General features: G+C 40.1%; 1 protein-coding gene across 2 annotated transcripts; it reads right to left on the bottom strand.

Annotated features, from left to right (window-relative positions):
- Positions 1 to 514: 514 nt before the first annotated feature.
- Positions 515 to 11,276, bottom strand: LOC131243845 (protein DA1-related 2). Of its 2 annotated transcripts, XM_058243456.1 has the most exons (12): positions 11,039 to 11,273; positions 9,304 to 9,458; positions 7,689 to 7,770; positions 7,425 to 7,539; positions 7,220 to 7,340; positions 6,581 to 6,664; positions 3,801 to 3,920; positions 3,094 to 3,306; positions 2,723 to 2,785; positions 1,669 to 1,784; positions 1,200 to 1,258; positions 515 to 1,101 (listed from the first exon to the last, which is right to left on the bottom strand). In XM_058243456.1, the coding sequence occupies exons 1-12, from the start codon at positions 11,076 to 11,078 to the stop codon at positions 770 to 772; spliced, it is 1,500 nt and encodes a 499-aa protein (XP_058099439.1). In that variant the 5' UTR covers positions 11,079 to 11,273; the 3' UTR covers positions 515 to 769. The 2 variants fall into 2 exon arrangements, with proteins under 2 accessions (XP_058099439.1, XP_058099438.1); XM_058243455.1 differs by lacking the exon at positions 9,304 to 9,458 and having other exon boundaries at positions 11,039 to 11,276.
- Positions 11,277 to 19,657: the final 8,381 nt, after the last annotated feature.

The following is a 19,657-nucleotide window of genomic DNA, read 5'->3' as shown; positions in this document are numbered from 1 at the left end:
ACTCAAAACACGCTGGTTTTTAGGACAGAAGATCTGCAAAATATGGCCAACATGATCGAAAGCCAGAATCTCTCAAACATGTACCACAGGCACATCTGCTCACATGAGGATGGCAGGGTGTTCACACCATGTAAGGAGAAATGTGATGGAGAGTAGCCATCCGAATCTTGCTTGCCTCATGCGTAAGGCATGGTGCAAGATCGAGGCCAATCAGCAGGTGGGTGCCAGAGTTTGTGGCGTTGCCTAAGAATAGGTTGACGGTTCATCTGTTGGGCGACATGTATGAGGAAACCAAGCAGGCCAAGGAACAATTGACCAACATCCAGCATTCAACAACACGTGGCCAACATACTAAGTGACTAAAACCTGATTTCTGGGCCATGACACATAGTTGGGCCACACCTGATTGAACAGCTCAGATATTCTCACACGTAGGCACAGTGCGGAGAGTAGGATGAGGATGGCTACTCACCTGAGTAGCCAGAGCAAGGAACCCATCTTCTTACCAGCAAGCTTCACTTTCTTATTCTATAGAACTCATCACCATTGATTTCTTTGTGGAATTGATCTAACTTCAGTTAATTAGAATTACACATGCTTATTATTACACTTCCTGAAGGACCCCATAAAAAATTACGCGGGGGGAGCCGATCCAATCTTCAATGGTCAAGCTCAATCCTTGCAAGGCATAGCAATGCGGGATTATCTTCAAGGCATGGGTTGATGGATGGATGGATAGATGGATTAATATACAGAATAGTAGCAGTGACTATCCAGGGAAATCTCCAGTTAGGCGAATATGGTCCAGGGTCCGACGAAGCCCATATCTATTAACAGCTGCATTGGCAGCTCTGAATCCTCCACCATATGCTGGGGAAGAGTCATGGACGATCTGATGCATGAAGAACTCCCCCAGCTTCTTCTCGATATCAGATTTCCCTGCTTTCTTAGATGATGATGGTGCATGCGAGGACGACGACGAAGCAGCCATTGACGTGGACGGCATGCTTCTTGAGGCCGGCATGACCTCTGATTCAAGCCACATATGAGAGAGCACCTGACAAATGCCTTCCTCCACCTCAGGGTTTAAATTACGGTAGCCTGGATCAAAGGAAAGAACCAACATTGCCGATGAGAAAATACTTCCGATATTCTTGAATTGGAAAGACAGCAGCAAGAATAGGAAAGGTGGACAGTACCATTGAGGCGTAACCAGCCATGCATCAGCTCATGAGCAAGAATAGAACCTGTTAGTAACCTGCAATTCAAAGAGTGCCAAAAATGTTTGTGATTTTCAACTATTGCATTTTGGCAGAAGAGGCTTCTAAGCAAGGCCTAGAATCCTGGAATACATCCCTCCCTCCAGCGCAGGTCTTGTACTCCAATCACCCCATATCCACAAAAGTGGAGCCGGTGGTTTCTTGATCTGATGGATGCCACCATGGATGTATCATCTCCCAAAAATCTACTACATGAGATCCCTTGTTCTAGGATCATGAAGATCTTCCACAATCTAGGAGATTTATAAGCCATTGTTTATTCACAGTGAAGGCCATCTGATCAATGGTCTGGAACATAGAATAAGTCATCTAATTGTGTTTGTGCTTAACGGTACAGAAGGATAAGGAACAGACAGTTGGAACTAGAAAATGTAACTAAGAAAACTACCTTGGGAGGCCAAACAGAACGAGAATGGCCGTAACTTCAGATTTCCTAGTCAACTTTTGTTTTTGAGTTTTCAAATCAGAAATGAAGTTTCCCCCAATTCTTGGCTTCCTACGTATCTGGATTGGGGAAGAAGATAAACAGAAAGTACCAAACAAAAAAAAGAAGAAGAAGAAGAAGAAGGAAGTCTGTCATCCTGTACTGATTACGATAAAAGCAGATCATTTTACAAATAAAGCAAATGAAGAATGATAATTGCACACAAGTTCCCATGTAGATGCGTGGTTGATGTGTACGAGACCTGGACCACTCATCTGGTTGGTCTGGCATATATAGGGACTGATCATCTGGTGGGTCGTGTATATTGGCAGTAGTTCAAAAGCCCCAAAACTTGACTTAGACTTGATTTATAGACAGATCAGGTCAAACCTGAGTCTTTCCTTGACTCGAATCAGTACTTAACAACTAATTTAAAATTTATTAAAATTATTTTAAATAGTTAGTTTTGTGTGTGTGTGTGTGTGTAAAATAAACACACGCACAGCCCATGACTATGGTATGCTGGTTAATAGACCTTTGCTTTTGCTAAGGTCATGAGTTTGAAATTCATCAGCTTTTTGTTTCTAGATTTTATTTAGGGACAAAAAAAAAACCAAGCTAGTGATCCAGCTCAAGTCATCAACAAGTGTCGTCGATTCAGGATTTAGTAATACGAGCCAGTTTCCCTGCTGACTCTGCTTGAATTCTTAATGAGCCTAACTACGGTATGGGCCATCACCCAGAAATCAGGCTGCTTGGATAATCGTCGGAAGTCAACTTGCAGAAAAATATGACCACTGCCCACTTCTTGGGCCTGTTCTGATCAAGTGTTAAGATCATCCCAACTGTCTATTCTGAGGACGTGGCCCATTTATGGTCTGGCCAACAGGAAGAGTTGTCTAGATCTGGAACACGTTCTGCCATGCACTCCCTTAGGAACTAGTGGACAAAAAGACGTCTAATTAGCATTCCCCAAAGCTAATTTAAAAGGAAAGGAATGGTAAAATCAGAGGCATACACTGCTAACAGTCTGCTCCTCAGAAAGGCATAAACCCCTCGTCTCGGGCATGTGATGATGACCCTGAAAGACAAGAGCCATTTTTTAATCAACTGAACCTTCACAAAGCTCCTTTTTTTCCCTTCATGATAGAACCTACACAAAGCTCTGATAATTATATGTAGAGCCAAGATCCAGTACAAACGTTTTGTGCGTTAAGCTTAACATAAAATGTGCATCTAAGTGCGTCCAAGTTCGTCTAAACACGTCTGAGTATATTGCACTTAGACAAACTTAGACAAACTTAAATGCATTTTATCTGTTTAGCTTAATGTGCAAAACTTTGTATTGGATCCGGCCTTTTATATGCATCCAAACCAAAAGAAACTTACATCCTTCTCCCCTTCCATGGCTTCATTTAGGGCTTGCCTCTCGACCAGAAGCATGGGAATCTGTTGATCTAGTCTCATGTTCATTCCTTCGTAATAGTCTCTGATAGCATGGTAAAGAGGTTGGCAGTCACCCGTATCCAAGATGGCAGAATCCAAACATTCAAGGCATAGGCTCCGGCCATCTCCGAGAGACATGTATCTTGTTTTCCTCGACTTTCACATAAAAGCGTACATATATAAGGAAGCAGAATAATCAAATGGCAATACTTATAATTTTTGATAGAGGAATGCCAATTACATGGGGACGCAGCAAAAAAAAAAAGTACAAGATATGGACTGCCCATCGTTGGCCACATTCACATATTCTTCCATGGCCCAAAAATTAGCCTGGTAATGTATTCCTAACTGATGGATGGTGAAGTTTTTTTTCTTTTACTTTTTTCCCCTCTCGAACAGATGAACAAAAAAAGGATCATCTGACTAGCATATTTTTTGGCCATGGCCCATATATATCCCACCTGCCCAGCAGGTCCAGATCTTGTACAGGACTGCCACTTGTTCCCATGGGCATACCTGTGCAATAAATCATGTCCAATTAGCATTCTTCCTGTTCAGTATTATAACCATTTTGGACATAGAAGCTAATTGAAGCAATCTGCTAAACAGAGAATGAGCTGAAGTCCTTAAATACCATAGGAAGTCTGTACCTCCATCCGTTCACAACTACAGCAACGAGGTGTCCTATCATGATCATGCGAAGGGCAATATTTTTGGTTCCAAAAAGGATGAGCTCTATACTCAATTAAACCAGCCGTGTTTGTTGGTATCTGGAAAGATGGATAATTGTAAGAATCATGAGTTGCAAAACAAGGTTGTAATCGATTCCGTTATCATCTCTAACTGAATTTACATAACCGTAGCATAAATCAGTGAAAAAAGATAAGTTCTCACAAGATTCAGATACATCCCATGATACAATAATTGTAGCTCAAATTACTATGGGGTTTGCCGGAGAAAATGAAAGAGAGCCAAGGTCCCCCGATCGGTTGGAAAGATGGGTTTTGCTAAGATCATGAAGTCCACACATGAGAAGTAGAAGCTAGCTCGAGGGAGCAAAGAAGATGGAAAACCTAAACAATTCTATTTGATTAATAAAATTCTATAACTTGTCCTCCATATTTATATATAAATTGAATACCCTTCAACCATACAATAAAGAGAAAACCAACTAACAACCTAACAATGTTCTCCTATCCAATGTTCATAGCATCAGTATCATTATATGTATTGCTGTCTAGGAATATGGAAACACGTATCAATATCGCCAATACCGAGAAATGTATCGCTGACTGAGGGAAACACAAGGAAAATGATGGATTTTCTCAATAAAACTTCAGGAGATGCTAAAATACACATATTTGCATACTTAAGAATCAAATAATTACAAAAAAGATGCATACAAAATAAGTTTCTCTTTAGTGGGGGGTCTAAAAGCATGTAATGTAGACTCGGTATAACATTAGAGAAACATGGTGAAAATTATGGAATTTTTCAATGATGCTTTAGGAGATGCTAAAATACACATATGTACATTAAAGAATCAAATAATAGTGAAAAAGAAGCATATTTGCATATTTAGGAAATATATAATAAGTTTTCCATTAATAGGATCCTAAAAGCATGTATTGTTGACTCAGGGAAACATTGGAGAAACATTGGAGAAAATGGGGAAAACGGTGGAGCCATCCATCCATCCATGCGTGCACATACATACATACAAACACACATGCATGATCTATCCATCCATCTATTCATCCAACCATCCATGGATATATACATACATACATATATATAGACACAATGACAAATGTGAAATGTATATATACACACATGCATAATCCAGCCATCCCTGGATGCACATGCGCATGCACACACACACACACACATCTAGCCATCCAACCAACATTCATCCATCCATCCATCCATCCATCCATGCATACATACATACATGCATCCATCCATCTATGCGTGCATACATATACACATACAGACAAACATGCATTTCATCATACAACCATGCACCCATACAAAAAAAAAATTGAAATGATTTTTTTTTAATAAACAGATTATTAGCGATATCGATACATTAGTGATATCAATACATTAGCGCTGTTATCGAAATATCACTAATACATTGGCGATACAAGAGACCTGATATTTACACAATAAAAGATATTGGTGATACATTGGCAACGCTTAGTGATATATCGCCAATACCTGAAATTTTTTATATTCTCAGTGTTATCGGTATCACCGAGCTAAAGTTACCAATTATATAGGGGATATCATTGATAACATTGAGGACACTCAGAACAATTCTCCTATATTAACCAAATAACCAATTAACTAACCAAAGCCAACTCCTTAACTAACCCAATCTCGTAAGTAAACCTGAAGTAAAATATCATAACTCTTCTTAACAATAAACTCCTAACAGTCCTCAACATAACAAGTGGCCCACCTGATGAGAGGGTCAGCATGATTTTCATGCCCGATAATCTTAATGTGAGGCCCACCTTTTCGGGCAGCTAGGATGTTGCACAGATGTGACACATTGGCATGTGTATACAGTGAATGGTAACTTATCATCCATTTGAGGTGTGTGTGTGTGTGTGTGTGTGTGAACATTACTCGATAGTTATAAACACTAAAACTTAGAAAAAGGTCCCAACACCCAGAGTGAGACAGATTCGAGCTATGACTCGAGGCAAAGCAGAGTCAGTCATGACTCAGCCTGGTCAGGAACATGCAGGCTGATTTTATTTTCCATGACTGGTTTGGGTACCTAAATTGTTGATCGTGGAGGTTACGCCAACACCTAAAGGTTTTGTGTCGAAGGCGAGAGAATGTGTACATATTTTACCTTGAACAAAATAAACAACAGACTAACAGAGTTCTGTATAAATTTCTACTGCACACATACAAAATTATGTAGTACCATGCAATTAATCACTTTGAGGTGGAACCAGATCTTCTCTAAAACTCAACTCAGATAATCACCTTGAGTTGAACTCAAGGACTCAGACTTAATTGACATTTTGAACTGTGGTGCTAAGTACACATTACAGTTATTTACAATTTTATCGGATACATGACGGATTTTCTGCACCATGGCTTGCCCGTGGTGGTTTGAACAAATGGACAGTCCATTCACTTGTGTGTGTGTGTGTGCGCGCGCGTGTGTGTGCGTGCGTGTGTGTGTACACACACAAATGAATGGATGCATAACTTAGCTGGAATTTGCACCATGGCATCCCCCTAGCAGTACGAATTAATGGACAGTCTGGATTGATGATTAGCCGTCCCACATGTCAATTAAAAAGCTTCAGGGTGTTGCTAATTCCAGCTGTCACACAGTACATAATATACCAGTGTTACTTTGAACTTGAGCTAAGTCAATAAAAATGCCAAGGTAGGATATCCTTACAAATTGACGGCAGACGTCACATTTGGGATGGTGCAGCTCTTTGTAACAAGACTTGTGGAATGGATTGGTCCCTGACAAAGAAAACTTAAACAGAGAACCAGATAGAGTTCAATAAGAAAACATCTATAAGTCATGGAAACCATAAAAAGATATGCTCCAGTGCTCTCAGAACATTATAAGTTATAGTGCTCCTACTTGCACTGGTTCATTTGGACAGTTCAATTGATTGACCTGAACTCCATAAATATTCCATAGGTAATTTTCCTAACAAAAGTAAATTTTCAGAATCATAAGCATTCTATGATGGGTCGTGACAAATAGATGGATCAAATTGGTTAGTGGATCTATTTTTGTTTGAATGATCTTGGCTGTACATATTTGTCGGATTAGTTTGATTTTTGATAGGTAATCCAGGAAATGTGCACTGGACCTAGTGAACAGTCTAGATAAATGAATTGGATTCTCCAAGTGTCCCATTGCAACTAGGAGCACTATAACTTATAGTGCTCTAAGAGCACTGGATTGTTTCATAACCATAAAATAGTAGATGAAACACGGAACGTCAAAGCACCTCTGGGGTGCTCGGTGAAAAGAAAACCAAGAAACTAAATATATTTTAAACCACTGGAAATACCATACCTCATGCTCAGTGATTGGCTGACTGCAACCATGACAGCAAAAGCATTGGGGGTGCCAAAAAGTCCCCATGCAGCTTAAATAATGTCCATAGCCTATTTCACGGTTGCAGCCTCCACAGATTCTACAAGACATGTAATATCAGTACGACTCTGTATGACAATCAAAACAAGAAAGTACACGGACAAAAGGAACTTGAGGAACTAACCTACATCCTCTAGAGAAAATCTGTGTTGGTGGAAACGGAGGACAGGAGGACATGTTCAAGCTTTCTTGAAGGGCTCTGGCCAGATCTTCATCATTCTCTGCTGGCCTTTTGTACCCTATATAGAAGGGGGGAAAATTATAATAATAATAATTATTATTATTATAAAAAAAAAAACAAAAACAAAACCAGAAAGCTTAAGAGAATGAATGATCATGATGATAGCCCAAACCTTATATGTTTAGATACCAACCGTTCAAAACTCACCATTTGGTTTTTTTACACCTTCAGCTAAAGAAAGCGCGACTGCATGATCCAACTCATCATTCTCAGCTGTCGGTCTATTGTCCTGACAGTAACTTACAAAAAGAATGGTCATGCAACAATCCGAAGGTAAAAGAAAAGCAATCGACAATATTTTCATCCTAGCGAAAGCTACTAATAGAGAATGTTGGGAAAACTCGACTCAACTTGTTTGACTTGGTCGAGTCTCTGACTCAACTCGAAAAGGCTCAAAGAAACTCAATGAAATGAGTTTCTGATCGAGTCAACTTGAAGTCCAATCAAGCAAAGTCAACTCAGTTGAGTTTTGAGTTGACTCGGAAGGTTGTCAACTCAGTTGAGTTTTGAGTTGACTCCGAAGGTTATTAAACTATGACAGAAAAGATTTATTTTTTAACTTATAAAATTATTATTATAATAATAATAATAATAATAATAATAAATTTATAATTTAAAAAAAAAAAAAAAAAAAAAAAAAAACCAGACACATTACTTGTGACTATTTGCAGTTTCAGCTTCAGGGTTTCTAGAACAGGAATTAGAGATAATTTGAACATTGACCAGGAAATTGTAACACTTAATTCAATAGTGTATCTATGATGGTTGTGAAATTATCGCTCCAGATTATGAACAACCATATAATAACATTTATTTGCTGAAGGTTTAATGATTTTTCAGTTAAGATTAATGAGTTTTAAATTTCTCTATGGACTTCATATCCAAGTTTGATATATAGACAATGAACATGAACTCGCGGAGGACATTAAAGAAAGAATGATTCTCTTTCTTATTCAGTTTTTGTTATGCACCAGCTATTGATATTTTGCCATTTTTCTCTTTCTAATCGTAATGTTTTCATTCTTACTTGTCCTACTTGTTACTCTCGTTTTTTTTACATATATGCATCTTTTGTGATATTTTACTATTTAAAAAGGAACACTTGCTCTTGAGTGAAGCTTACACTTCAGCATCAGCACTCACACTTCCCTTTTTTACTCAGCCACTTTGCTTTTTCAAACAACGATTATTATACAAAGGAACCAAGAATCCATGGATGGTAGCATTTGATGTTCTGAAAGAAGAATATGATCCTAAAAGTGTGAGGCCAGATCAAACGCAATTGTAAAGCTGCAGCATAAATCCTAAGACTTTATTCTAAGCATCTGCGTGTGAAACCTAATTATTAAAAGAAGTAATGCTTATGGAACCAACTTTATGGGTTTTTTGAATGGAAATTTATGAAAATTTGAAACCAGCTTTAAGCCATTAACATAAAACAATTATGAAAACCTAACTATTTTGTGTGAAATCGCTATCAAATAGGATTGAAGTTGAATTGAGAGTATTTTTTATGAAGATTAAAATCAAGTTGAATCATGAATCTTTTTTCTTTTTCTTTTTCTTTTTTGAAAACAAATCAAATCTTAAGATTTGAATTGTTAGTTTAAAATTACAACAACTATGCTATTTTACATTTCTTTTACTAGAGGGACATGAAACTCCAACACTTATAAGACAAATCCAATCCTTCTAAATACAAGCCAAAAGACTATTCATGATTCCTGGCTTTTCCATTTGCCAAAAAGACATGTGAAATTACCACAGATCTGCTCGGCGCACGCCAAATCATGTTTTCTTCCCCACTAAACCGTGGATATCGTCCTTTTGATGGCCCATCGCCTGACCCCTTAAATATCTTACCAATCCATTTCATCAAGCGAGATTTTCTATCAGCAAAAGATGGAGCAATGTGCCCTGATATAGACAAGATCAAAAAACACTAAAACACTTAGCAGAGTTCTAATAAGGGAATGTAAAATTTAATAATCCTGTTCACTGCAAAGAACAAAGAGAGAGAGAGAGAGAGAGAGAGAGAGAGAGAGAGAGACGAAAAGGCACATTGCACAATAGTTCATGATCCAAAGGGTTCATATCATGAGCCCACTGAGTGGGTCATTAGGACAATCTTAGCCATCTGACTACTAACCTACAAATTGACACTGGAAGAGGACATTGGCAACAGTCTGCATTGAACATGAAAAGACCGAGGAATCATACAAGTAGGATTGTCCAAATTCTATTTATATGATTCACACAGTGGCCCACTCACGGTGGGATTTGCCAGACAAATAGTCCTGGACCACCTTTTTCTTCAGTGTGCAGGTTTTTTTTTTTTCTTTTACACACACACGCGCACATACACACACCCCACATGGGCATTCAAACCCGTGACCTCAGGGTTGAAACACACTCTGTCTGCCACTGAGGCATGGGTTGGATCCCAGTGTGCACAGGTTAGAAAGGCCCAATGAGGAATTGCTACGGCAGTTTCCAGCAGGGGGTGAAGGTCTATTTCCCTTGCCACATACACAGTAGGGTCCTCACAGCTGCACCATCACAGGATCTGAACCATCCATCAGGTGTCTAATACATTTATGGGCAAGCGTACAAGAATATAATTGGCCAATTTCATTGTCAACCGTCCATTTGAAGACTGGCAATCAGGCAGATATGACGGTTTGACATGTAGTAGGGCCCACCAAATGGGCAGTCCAGACCATCCATCTTCGCAGCCATGCAGGCCCCATCATGAGCAAATTGATGGACCTCAAGTGGGCAAGATTCAGCCTCAAAACAAAAATAAAATTAGCAAACAGGAACAGCTAAATTACACCCCATAAAAAAAGGGTAGTGGATGAAAATGATTGGTATGCACTTTATCAAGACAGAAAGTGGTATACAAATCAAAAATAGGGAATGCAAATATCAGCTCCTAAAAAAGAGGAATTATGGTTTTTGAGAAGAGAGAGATAGTGAGAGAGAGAAATTATATAAATACGTCCTCCCCCACACACATCTTTACCAGCATGCACAGGTTTTCAATCTAACAGATGACGCCCATGTTCCAGTAATCCAAACCAGTGATCCATCGAGTCACACCATGGATGGCACATGCCCCGAAAAATCTCCACAATTGGAAGATTGCAGCAACCAATTTGAATGTGAAGCAGACAGGGAAAAACGGTTGAGCCAGTCCTATGAATTTCAACGCATCGATGGGTAACCCATCATGGTGGGACACAACAGAACAACGGTGTGGATTACCAAACCATCGCCCCTGCTTGATATAATTGAAAACCCACATACATTCTGCAATCGCATCACATAATTCCTCAAAGAAAGCAGCACTTTATACAAAACAAAATCAATAAGCACTCTACGAATGATTATCAATACCTACAGAAAAGAAAAGAGAATCAAAGAAAGAGTTGAAGAAACCATGGAGAGAGAGAGAGAGAGACAGAGAGAGAGAGAGAGAGAGAGAGAGATCCGACCGTAGATGCAGGGCTGAGAGAGATGGTTGGAAGAAGCCATGGAGAATGAAGGCGATGTATTGGATCAGAGCATAAAATGGCTTTCGATCGATGGAATTCGATCCGGTGGAAAGAAAGGGTAAGAAAGGAAGAGAGAGGGGGTTTGAAAGGGAGGGAAGAACGGGGCATAATAAAGAGAGGGAAGAAAAGTAAGGGAATATGAGAGAGGGAGAAGAAAAGGAATGACAGAGAGGAGATATTCGTGTCTTGAAAGGAATGGCGAGAGAGAGAGAGATGAAGAGATGGAAAAAGGGAGGGAGAGGATGCGGGAGATAGACGCATAATCTTAGAGGGAATTTTAAAAGGTTCCGCCGGGAGAATGTACTGGGAAAATGCCCATTTAGTTTCATTTAATTACCACTCGCCCAATCGACTCATGACTGCGACAGCCTCCATCTTCAAGCGCCTATAACAAACGCACCGTACGTGCAAACTTAACACATATGTGCGAGATCCAGGACGTTGATGAGATGTTTTAAACGTTGAATATTTATTAATATAGTTTTTTCTGGTAATTTTATCAGGTGGGCCACACATTTGAAAGGAATCAATGTTTGCTTTGGTAAAACGGTAGCCAACTATCTGCATTTAACGTGCAGTGTTGCTCTCAGGCTCCTTACCATCAAACACATGCACAGAGAGACAGTCTGATGGACGTACTCGATCACGCACACGTGTACTTCTTTGGAACTTTTGTAAGATCTCGAAGATATTTTCCAGAGAAAATAAACCAAACAAATTATCACGTTAATATCATGATTTATTCAAAATATCGGATGTTTTGAACTTTTCGAGAAATTATCCCGAAATAAACGTTAAAATTATTTAAAATTTAAGTAACTCATTATACAATTAAATATTAAAATTTTTATTTTGATAGAAATTTCCTCATAAATCATAACTTCCCAATAAAAAAACCTCGAAATCTAAAAATCTCCCGAGAAAATCCCAGCCCGAGAAACTACCAGAGCAAGATTTGCCATTGTGGCCCGAGGACAGTCCCAGGCCTAAAATCTAAGCACGCGCATTAAAAAGGCTTAGCTCGGGCCTAGAATTTATTTTGCAGGTTGGGCCTCGACAGAACTCATACCACCAGGCCCGAGGACAGTCCCAGGCCTAGAATTTATTTTGCACACGTGTAGGTCAATCTAGACCGTTAAAATCTCGGAATCATTACTGATTGTCACGGAACGTGAATTATATCGGTCGGATGATTATAAATGTCCACTTGGTAGTCATTGGATGGATGGTTACAAAGAAAATGGACACCGTTCCAAATTTGAGAAGCGAGATCTGATGGTTGATATCGTGGGATAAGCTCCAGAAATCAGATCTGGACCGTTAGGATTCACCAGCGCACTACTGCATGTACTCCATACGAGTTTCTATTAACTAACAGTCTAACATTCTCCTTAAGTTGTTATAAACTATTCTCCTTAAGTTGTTATAAACTCACACGGTGGACTTGCTCTTGGTGATGGCCACCCCTTTTTAACTTGTGATGTCTAATCATCCGTGCAACTAGCATAAATACCGGTCAATCTACTCCTTCAAATCATGGGGACCGTTGTAGATGGATCATATTCCGGAAGTAGAGCTGCGAACGCTCCTAGCCGTCCAATTGATGGGTTGAAAGAATATAAAACGCTCGATAATCCAAGTTCGGTGAGTGAGATCACGCGGTTAGGATGGTCTGAAAGGCGTGAGGTTCGGTCTATCTATACCAAAGCCTTTTGCAGGAACTTCCTGCGACGGGGCCACCGTGATTTTTGTGAGAAATCCACCCGTCCATCGTTTTTGCCAGATCACTTTAGGTTGTAGCTCAAAGATGATGAAAATCCAAAACTCAAGTGGGCCTCACGACAGGAAAATGTGGGTAGGTAAATGCCTACCGTTGAAACCTACTGGGGCCCGCCATGATGTTTAGATGCCATCCATACCGTTCATAATTTCATTCCTAGTGAGATGAACTGACGAGGCAAAAAATTACCCTGATACAAAACTTCTGTGGCCCCACAAATGTTTCAACAGTGGAAGTTCAATCCTGTGTAGTGCACTCCACTTTAGTTTTGGATTTGCGTCTTTATTGGGATTCTGACGTAGCATGATCCCAAAAAACGGGTGGACGAGGCGGATTTGTCACAAACATCACGGTGGGCCCCACCTAGCTTCCCGTCTCAGAAAGTTCCTGCCAAAGGCTTTCGCAGGTAATCCGCGTCCGTCTATATCCATCAACGATGGGATCTATGGACGGTCAGGATTGCATTAAATGCATGCGACGTGCCCTGGATAATACAACACTCTTAGAAATGGCGCTTTAAGCCTTGCTCGTTTTGGTAAGATTGGAATTTAGAAGCTGATAGAGACCGGAATCCTCTGCATAACGTGTGTTTGACGCAGCGCGTAAAATACTCAAGCTTTACAGGGCCCAAAATGTTGTTTGTGCGATATCCACTCCGTCCATCAAGTGAGATCCTATAGTTCATGGGCTGAAAACAAAAATTAGCCAGATACATTACTCAGGTCGACCACAACAGAGGGAACGATGGGATAGGAAGCCCAGCATAAGTTTGTGTGAGGATCCACCATGGATTTTTATTTTTCATCAAACCCCTTCATCAGGTATGACTCACAAGGATGAAGATAATATACAAAAATCATCCCGATCCAAAACTCATTTGGGCAACAACTAGAAAATTTTAGGCGCAATTTACATTGTTCCCGAAGGTGCGTGTTATCCGAGTTTTATATCGTCTGATATTTTGTATGTACGGTGAAAATAATGGTCATAACCTGATGAACGGAGTGGATTTGACCCATACGGTACGGTGGACCCCAGATACGTTGGGTGTTTTACAATTTTAAAGGGAGTCTTGTAGACGATTCTTCTCCGCTGAAAATCGGAACGGACCAGTTTAGGAACTCTAAAGGGCGAATCTGTTGGGGGTGTCGCTGACGTGGCTACACATCGGCAAGAAAGCGGCAAGCGCATGGCTTAGATCGGACACCTTCCGTGAAAGTGGGGCCCACCTAAAAAGAGAAGGCTTTCGGTATGAAATGCGAATCTAAGCAAGTGGCAAAAGCTCTCAATGTGAAACGCCCACATTGAAAGTTGGTAATGTACGAATCTTAAGTCGAACTGTAGGCCTATTACATCACATTAAGCACACTTTATCCCATTTCCTAAAATGATAAAGCAATTGGGGCCCACATTCAATTAATTCCAGTCCACTCATTATGTGGGCCACACCTATACATCGAGTCATGCCATGGGCCATCCTTTGATTTTTTATGGTGTGGACTGCCTGATGAGTAGATTGTTCTAATTTTGTCTACAGATGATATTTCATGGTGAGGTCCACCATTTAGACGGACTGGATGTAGTGACACGATGGTGAGAAAGAAAACGCAGATTGTATGTTATTATTTAAATAAACTTATTTATTTAGTAATTAAATATCAAGTTGATCGAGTTGAATCTTTGAGTCAACCCAACGAAGCTAGACAGAGTCGAGTTTTCAGGTTTTTGAACTATAGTGTCCATGGCAGGTGTGCGTTGGGGCCTCATGCGCAGCCAATATCTAAGGTAAGATCGTTTGATCATTGAGAATGTTCTAAACGGACGGTAGATGATAGGGATGGCCCAATGACCATTGTTCCGCATACAACATCTTCAAAGCATTACAGCATTGCATTCATGGGCTGCCATTCAGACATTTCTAACCCTGCATGTAGACTCCCACCTACACGCAAAAGCAAGTTGCTTTCGTTTAGGACAAATTGCCTGTAAACAAAGGATTAGAGGAATCTCTTACAACTAGGGGTGAACATCAAGCCGAAACGAGTCAAGCTGGCCTTGACTCGGTCACCAGACACACCCAACTCAAACTCGGCTCGGCTCGATGACCGAGCCAACATCTCCAGCTCGAGCTCGGCTCGATCAGCAATCGGACCAGTTTCGAGCTTTCAAATTGATTTCGAGCCGAGTTCAAGCACGAGAGAGAGAGAGAGAGAGAGAGAGAGAGAGAGAGAGAGAGAACAGGATCAGATATGAAGAGAAACTCACGTGGCTCTTCCGAGGATTGGGTTGAGGAAAGAAAAGATGTAGCAGCAGAAACTATAATGGAATAAGGGTTGAAAAAGAAAGAGGAGAATCAAATGGTCCACCTGATTTGATGATAATCTTGGCCATTGGTCTCTTATCAAGAATGATACAGATTCCACTGGAATAAGATGCCTCCAACTCTTAACCCAATGGATAGAATCATCAAATGAAAAAAGTCTTTTTCTTGGAATTATGAGTGAAGAAATGTGAATGGATAGATGATTTGGCCGGTGGAGCTATTGAATTGATTTTTGCACTAATGGTTGTAAGGGAGAGGTATGTGAGAGAGAGAGAGAAAGAGGTGAGGGGCGCCGGATGAGCAAGGCCAGGGCAGGGAGAGGGCGCTGGGGTCGGGTGGCTTTGTTTTGAAAAGAGGAATGAGATTTAAGGTTTTTACATTTTAATATATATATATATATATATACACACACACACACTGAATCGATTTGAGTCGAGCTGAGTATCGATCCGAGTCGAGTCGAGCTGGGGTCAACTTGAACTCATTTTCGAGCCATAAAAAATGGCTCGACTCGGATCGAGCTCAGTTTCAAGTCGGGCTAAGTCGAGCTTTTTTGGGCCAAGTTAAGCGAGCTAACTGAGCTAGCTCAGTTCATGTACACCCCTACTTACAACTCATTTTATAGCTTAATGAAAAAAGCGCACAATAAAAATATTTTTTTTCCACAAAAGCAATTTTTTACATTTTACTAAAGACAGCCTCCTAACTAGCATACATACATGATGCTTTTTTATTAAGCCATATCAGGTTATAATGGATTTCTATAATTGTAGTTGGAGGAGATTTCTTAAACTCCTAACATGTCCTATTTAAAAACCTCAATGTCTATTTACTAAATGCAAAGCCTAAGGTGAAACTAATAAAAGCGTTATAAATTAATTTAAAATTTATGTTGTGTTTTATATTTCACATTTGAAAAGTGCACGTTAATTTAGATTTCTACTCATGGTTCAGCAATAGATAGAGGACAGTTTAATGTAAAGGTTATGAGTTAAAATGCTTATATGATATGTGTGGGTGTGAGTGGAAGTGTGTAGGTGAAAGATTAATGATGGTCATGGGCAATTTATGTCCATGCAACTAAGGGGTTATATGTAACTCTGATATAAGGCATGTTTGATTTTTGAGCTCAAGTGTAATTACCATGTAAATGGGTAATAATTATTTACCTAGGTAATTAATGCATCTTTCTCGATGCAGATGTGACAACTTATTTTTTTAACACTTAAATCGAGAAATTTACAATATCAATGTGGGGCCCATCGAGATGTATGTTACTTATCTACACCACTCATTCGTTATTCTAGCTGAATTTATGGCATGAACAAAAAAATGAGGCAGATCCAAAGCTCAAGTGGACCACACCATGGGAAACAATGGGAATCAAACACCTATCATTAAAAACTTACTGGGGCCCTTAAAAGTTTTGGATCAAGCTGATATTTGTGTTTTCCTCTTATCCATGTCTGTGTGACCCTATGAATGGGTTAGATGATGAAAAAACCTCAATGTTGGCCCAGTGATGAAAATAACTTTCTATAATGGACGAATTAAGGCCACTATTTCCTTTTGTGTAAGTGTTGGATCTATCTCATTTTTCGGTTCATGCTCTAAAATGTTCTAATAAAATAGATGGATAATGCAGATATATCATATACATTACAGTGGGGTCCATATATTTAAGTCAACACTTTTGTTTTGATTTTTTGATTTTCAAGTCGGAATTACTCTCATGTTTTCAAACAAGGTGAAAAAGTAATAATTACTGATTTACCATGATCTACATGTATAGTGAAAAATCAAACAGGCCCAATGAAAATGTATTATGCACTCTTGTCAAATGCCAGGTCAGCTATGAAAAACAAAATCCCCCCGTGACATGATGCTTTTGTCCTCTTTTTATGTGGTAACAAATGCATGTATCATGAAAAATCAAACAGGCCCAGTGAAAATGAAAATGTATTGTGCAGTCTTGTCAAATGCCAGGTCAGCTATGAAAAGCAAAATCCCCCCATGACATGATGCTTTTGTCCTCTTTCTATGTGGTAGCAAATGCTGATGTTGCACATTTTGCTCTCATGTCACCCATGCTACTTCAAAACCTTAGATGCCTCTCCCCAAGAATGGGAGCGGATTGCTTAGGACCCTTGAATTGTGTGAGGCCCATAGAGATGTCCGTGACAAATGCTCCGTCTATCTCTTTTGAAAGACCCCATGCCACACAAAATAGTATGGATTTTTTGTACACATACAGTCACACCCCACGCGCTGACACCACAACGGAATTTCATCACAATAAGCACCTGAACCGATGACCTTGTGTTGAAACTCCTGTGAGTCTGCCACTAATGCATGATTAAGGACCCACATGAAACAGTTGGGATTGAACGCCTATTAGTGATATATAAGTTTTCTATCATAATGATATTTATTACAACACTTTATTTATGTGGTAATAATTCTATGAACGGTTTGGATGACATATGAACATCATGTTCAACTCTAGGAAAATTTAATTTAAAAGTGGCTGCTGTTGTTCCCCCTGTTTTGTTTGTGTGAATCACTGAGTTTTGGATATGCCTGCTTTTTAAAATCATATCTTAGATATCTATGCCCAGGGTCAGAGGCAATCCTCTCCCCTAAGAATGGTTGTGCCTAATCCTATCTGGGCCACATTCTTTCAAATCATTGTGCATGTGGTCCACCTGATGTTTTGACCATGATTTTCAGGCCAGGGATGTACGTTTGAAGCATGTGGCCCAACTCATATCTAGGCCCATGTAAGGTGGGCAGGGACTGAATTGCTTAGATGAGGCAGGTGTAGGCGCCATGTAAGTTGGCGTGCAGAAGATGCATGTTGAGTTAACAAATCTCATAAAGTATGATCACGATTAGCCTATAAGTAGTGGGAACACATACAACTTGTATGGCCCAGCTCTGGTTAAGTGATCCAAGCCATTGATGAGATGTGCCCCACTAGAGGGGGCAATCCTTAACTGACTATTTTCTGAAAACATATTGAAGGGTTAGGATCAATCCAAAATAGGTTCCATCATATCAACTCTTTTCGATCGCTGAAAACCTACAACATCTACTAATCATCAAAAATCCTGTTTTGGCTTGGTGGGCCATCCAAATGGGTCCCCACAGATCCTAACCATGACAGGCGGATTGCCTGCAAACCTAGTTCCTAAAATTGTAAGCTAGTTTCAGTTCACTGTTATGTTTGTAATATATCCATTCCATTCGGCTGTTTTGTCAGCTCATTTCAGGAGGTTAGCCTAAAAATAAGATAAATCCAAAACTTAAATAGACCACACAATGGAAAACAAGTAGGGATGGAAATGCCTACGGCTGAAACTTTCCTGGTTAACTGTAATGTTTATATGCCATCCAAACATTCCATAGGTTCATTCCCACTAGGATGAACTAAAAACACAAAAATAATAGCCTAATCCAAAACTTCAATAGCCCGCAGATGTTTCAATGGTGGCCGTTTAATCCCCACTGTTTCCTTTCGTGCGTAACCGTGAGTTTTGGATCTGCTTCCTTTTTGTGCTTTGTCCTGAAGTGAGCTGATAAAACGGATGGACGGTGTGGATTTCTCACAAACATTACAATGGCCCCAGTTAGCTTTCAAAGGCATGCAATGGACGTATTGACGCCTGACGGTCATGGTCAGGCTATACGAATGGGTCCACTGCATTTCACCGTGGATTTACCGGCGTCCGAACCCGGTCGGACAATAAGCCGTCCTACCAGAGCTCCTGTGGAGCCCACCGTGATAAATCTTTTTATCTACTCCATCCATACATTTTCCCATGTAATTTCAAGGTATGAGCCCAAAAAGGAGGCATATCGAACGCGCAAGTCGACCAAACAAAATAGTAAGCTTGGTTGCATTAAATGCACCATGCGTTAATGCATCCGTTTCCTGTACATCCACAACGGAATGCAGCGTAGCGGGGTGTACATCGAGTTGATCCGAGTTGGGCTGGCCTCAGCTGACCTTGGCTCGGCCACTAGCTGACCTTGGCTCGAACTCGGTTCAGCTTGGTCCTCGAGCCTGACTGACCAACTCAACTTGGTTCGGTCAGCAGCTTGGGCCAGTTTCAGCCGAGTTCAAGCCAAGATCGAGCCAACTTTGTCTGTGCAGCATTTCTACAAACACCTGTACTGCACCTTCAAAATCTCACTATATCTAAAACAGTAGAAAAGGTTTTTTTCAGGTATTTTATCAAACACCTTCTGGGCAACATAAAAATTAAGAAAAAAAAAAAGGCATTTGTTTCATATACATACCTTCCTTGCCACCAGCACACTTCGTTGAGTCATTTCATCAAACACTTGGTGAACAACATCAATATCAAGGTAACTGAGTCACCAAACTGGTTCGATTCGAGCTGGGCCAGCTCGAACTCATTTTCGAGCTCAAACAATAGCTCGACCCGGCTCG

This window comes from Magnolia sinica, chromosome 4 (assembly GCF_029962835.1).
Source record: "Magnolia sinica isolate HGM2019 chromosome 4, MsV1, whole genome shotgun sequence".
Taxonomy (NCBI): Eukaryota; Viridiplantae; Streptophyta; class Magnoliopsida; order Magnoliales; family Magnoliaceae; genus Magnolia; species Magnolia sinica.
Note: the sequence above shows the minus strand (reverse complement) of the source record. Positions and strands in the feature narration are given on the sequence as shown.

Bases quoted from the DNA above. Each gene is read 5' to 3' on its own strand.
- LOC131243845 (XM_058243456.1), bottom strand. From the start codon at position 11,078: ATGGCTTCTTCCAACCATCTCTCTCAGCCCTGCATCTACG. The intron at 3,921-6,580 runs GTAAGGATATCC...CCATCTTTCCAG, and splicing joins GTGACGTCTGCCGTCAATTT to ATACCAACAAACACGGCTGG. The intron at 3,307-3,800 runs GTACAGACTTCC...TTTATGTGAAAG, and splicing joins GTAGTTGTGAACGGATGGAG to TCGAGGAAAACAAGATACAT.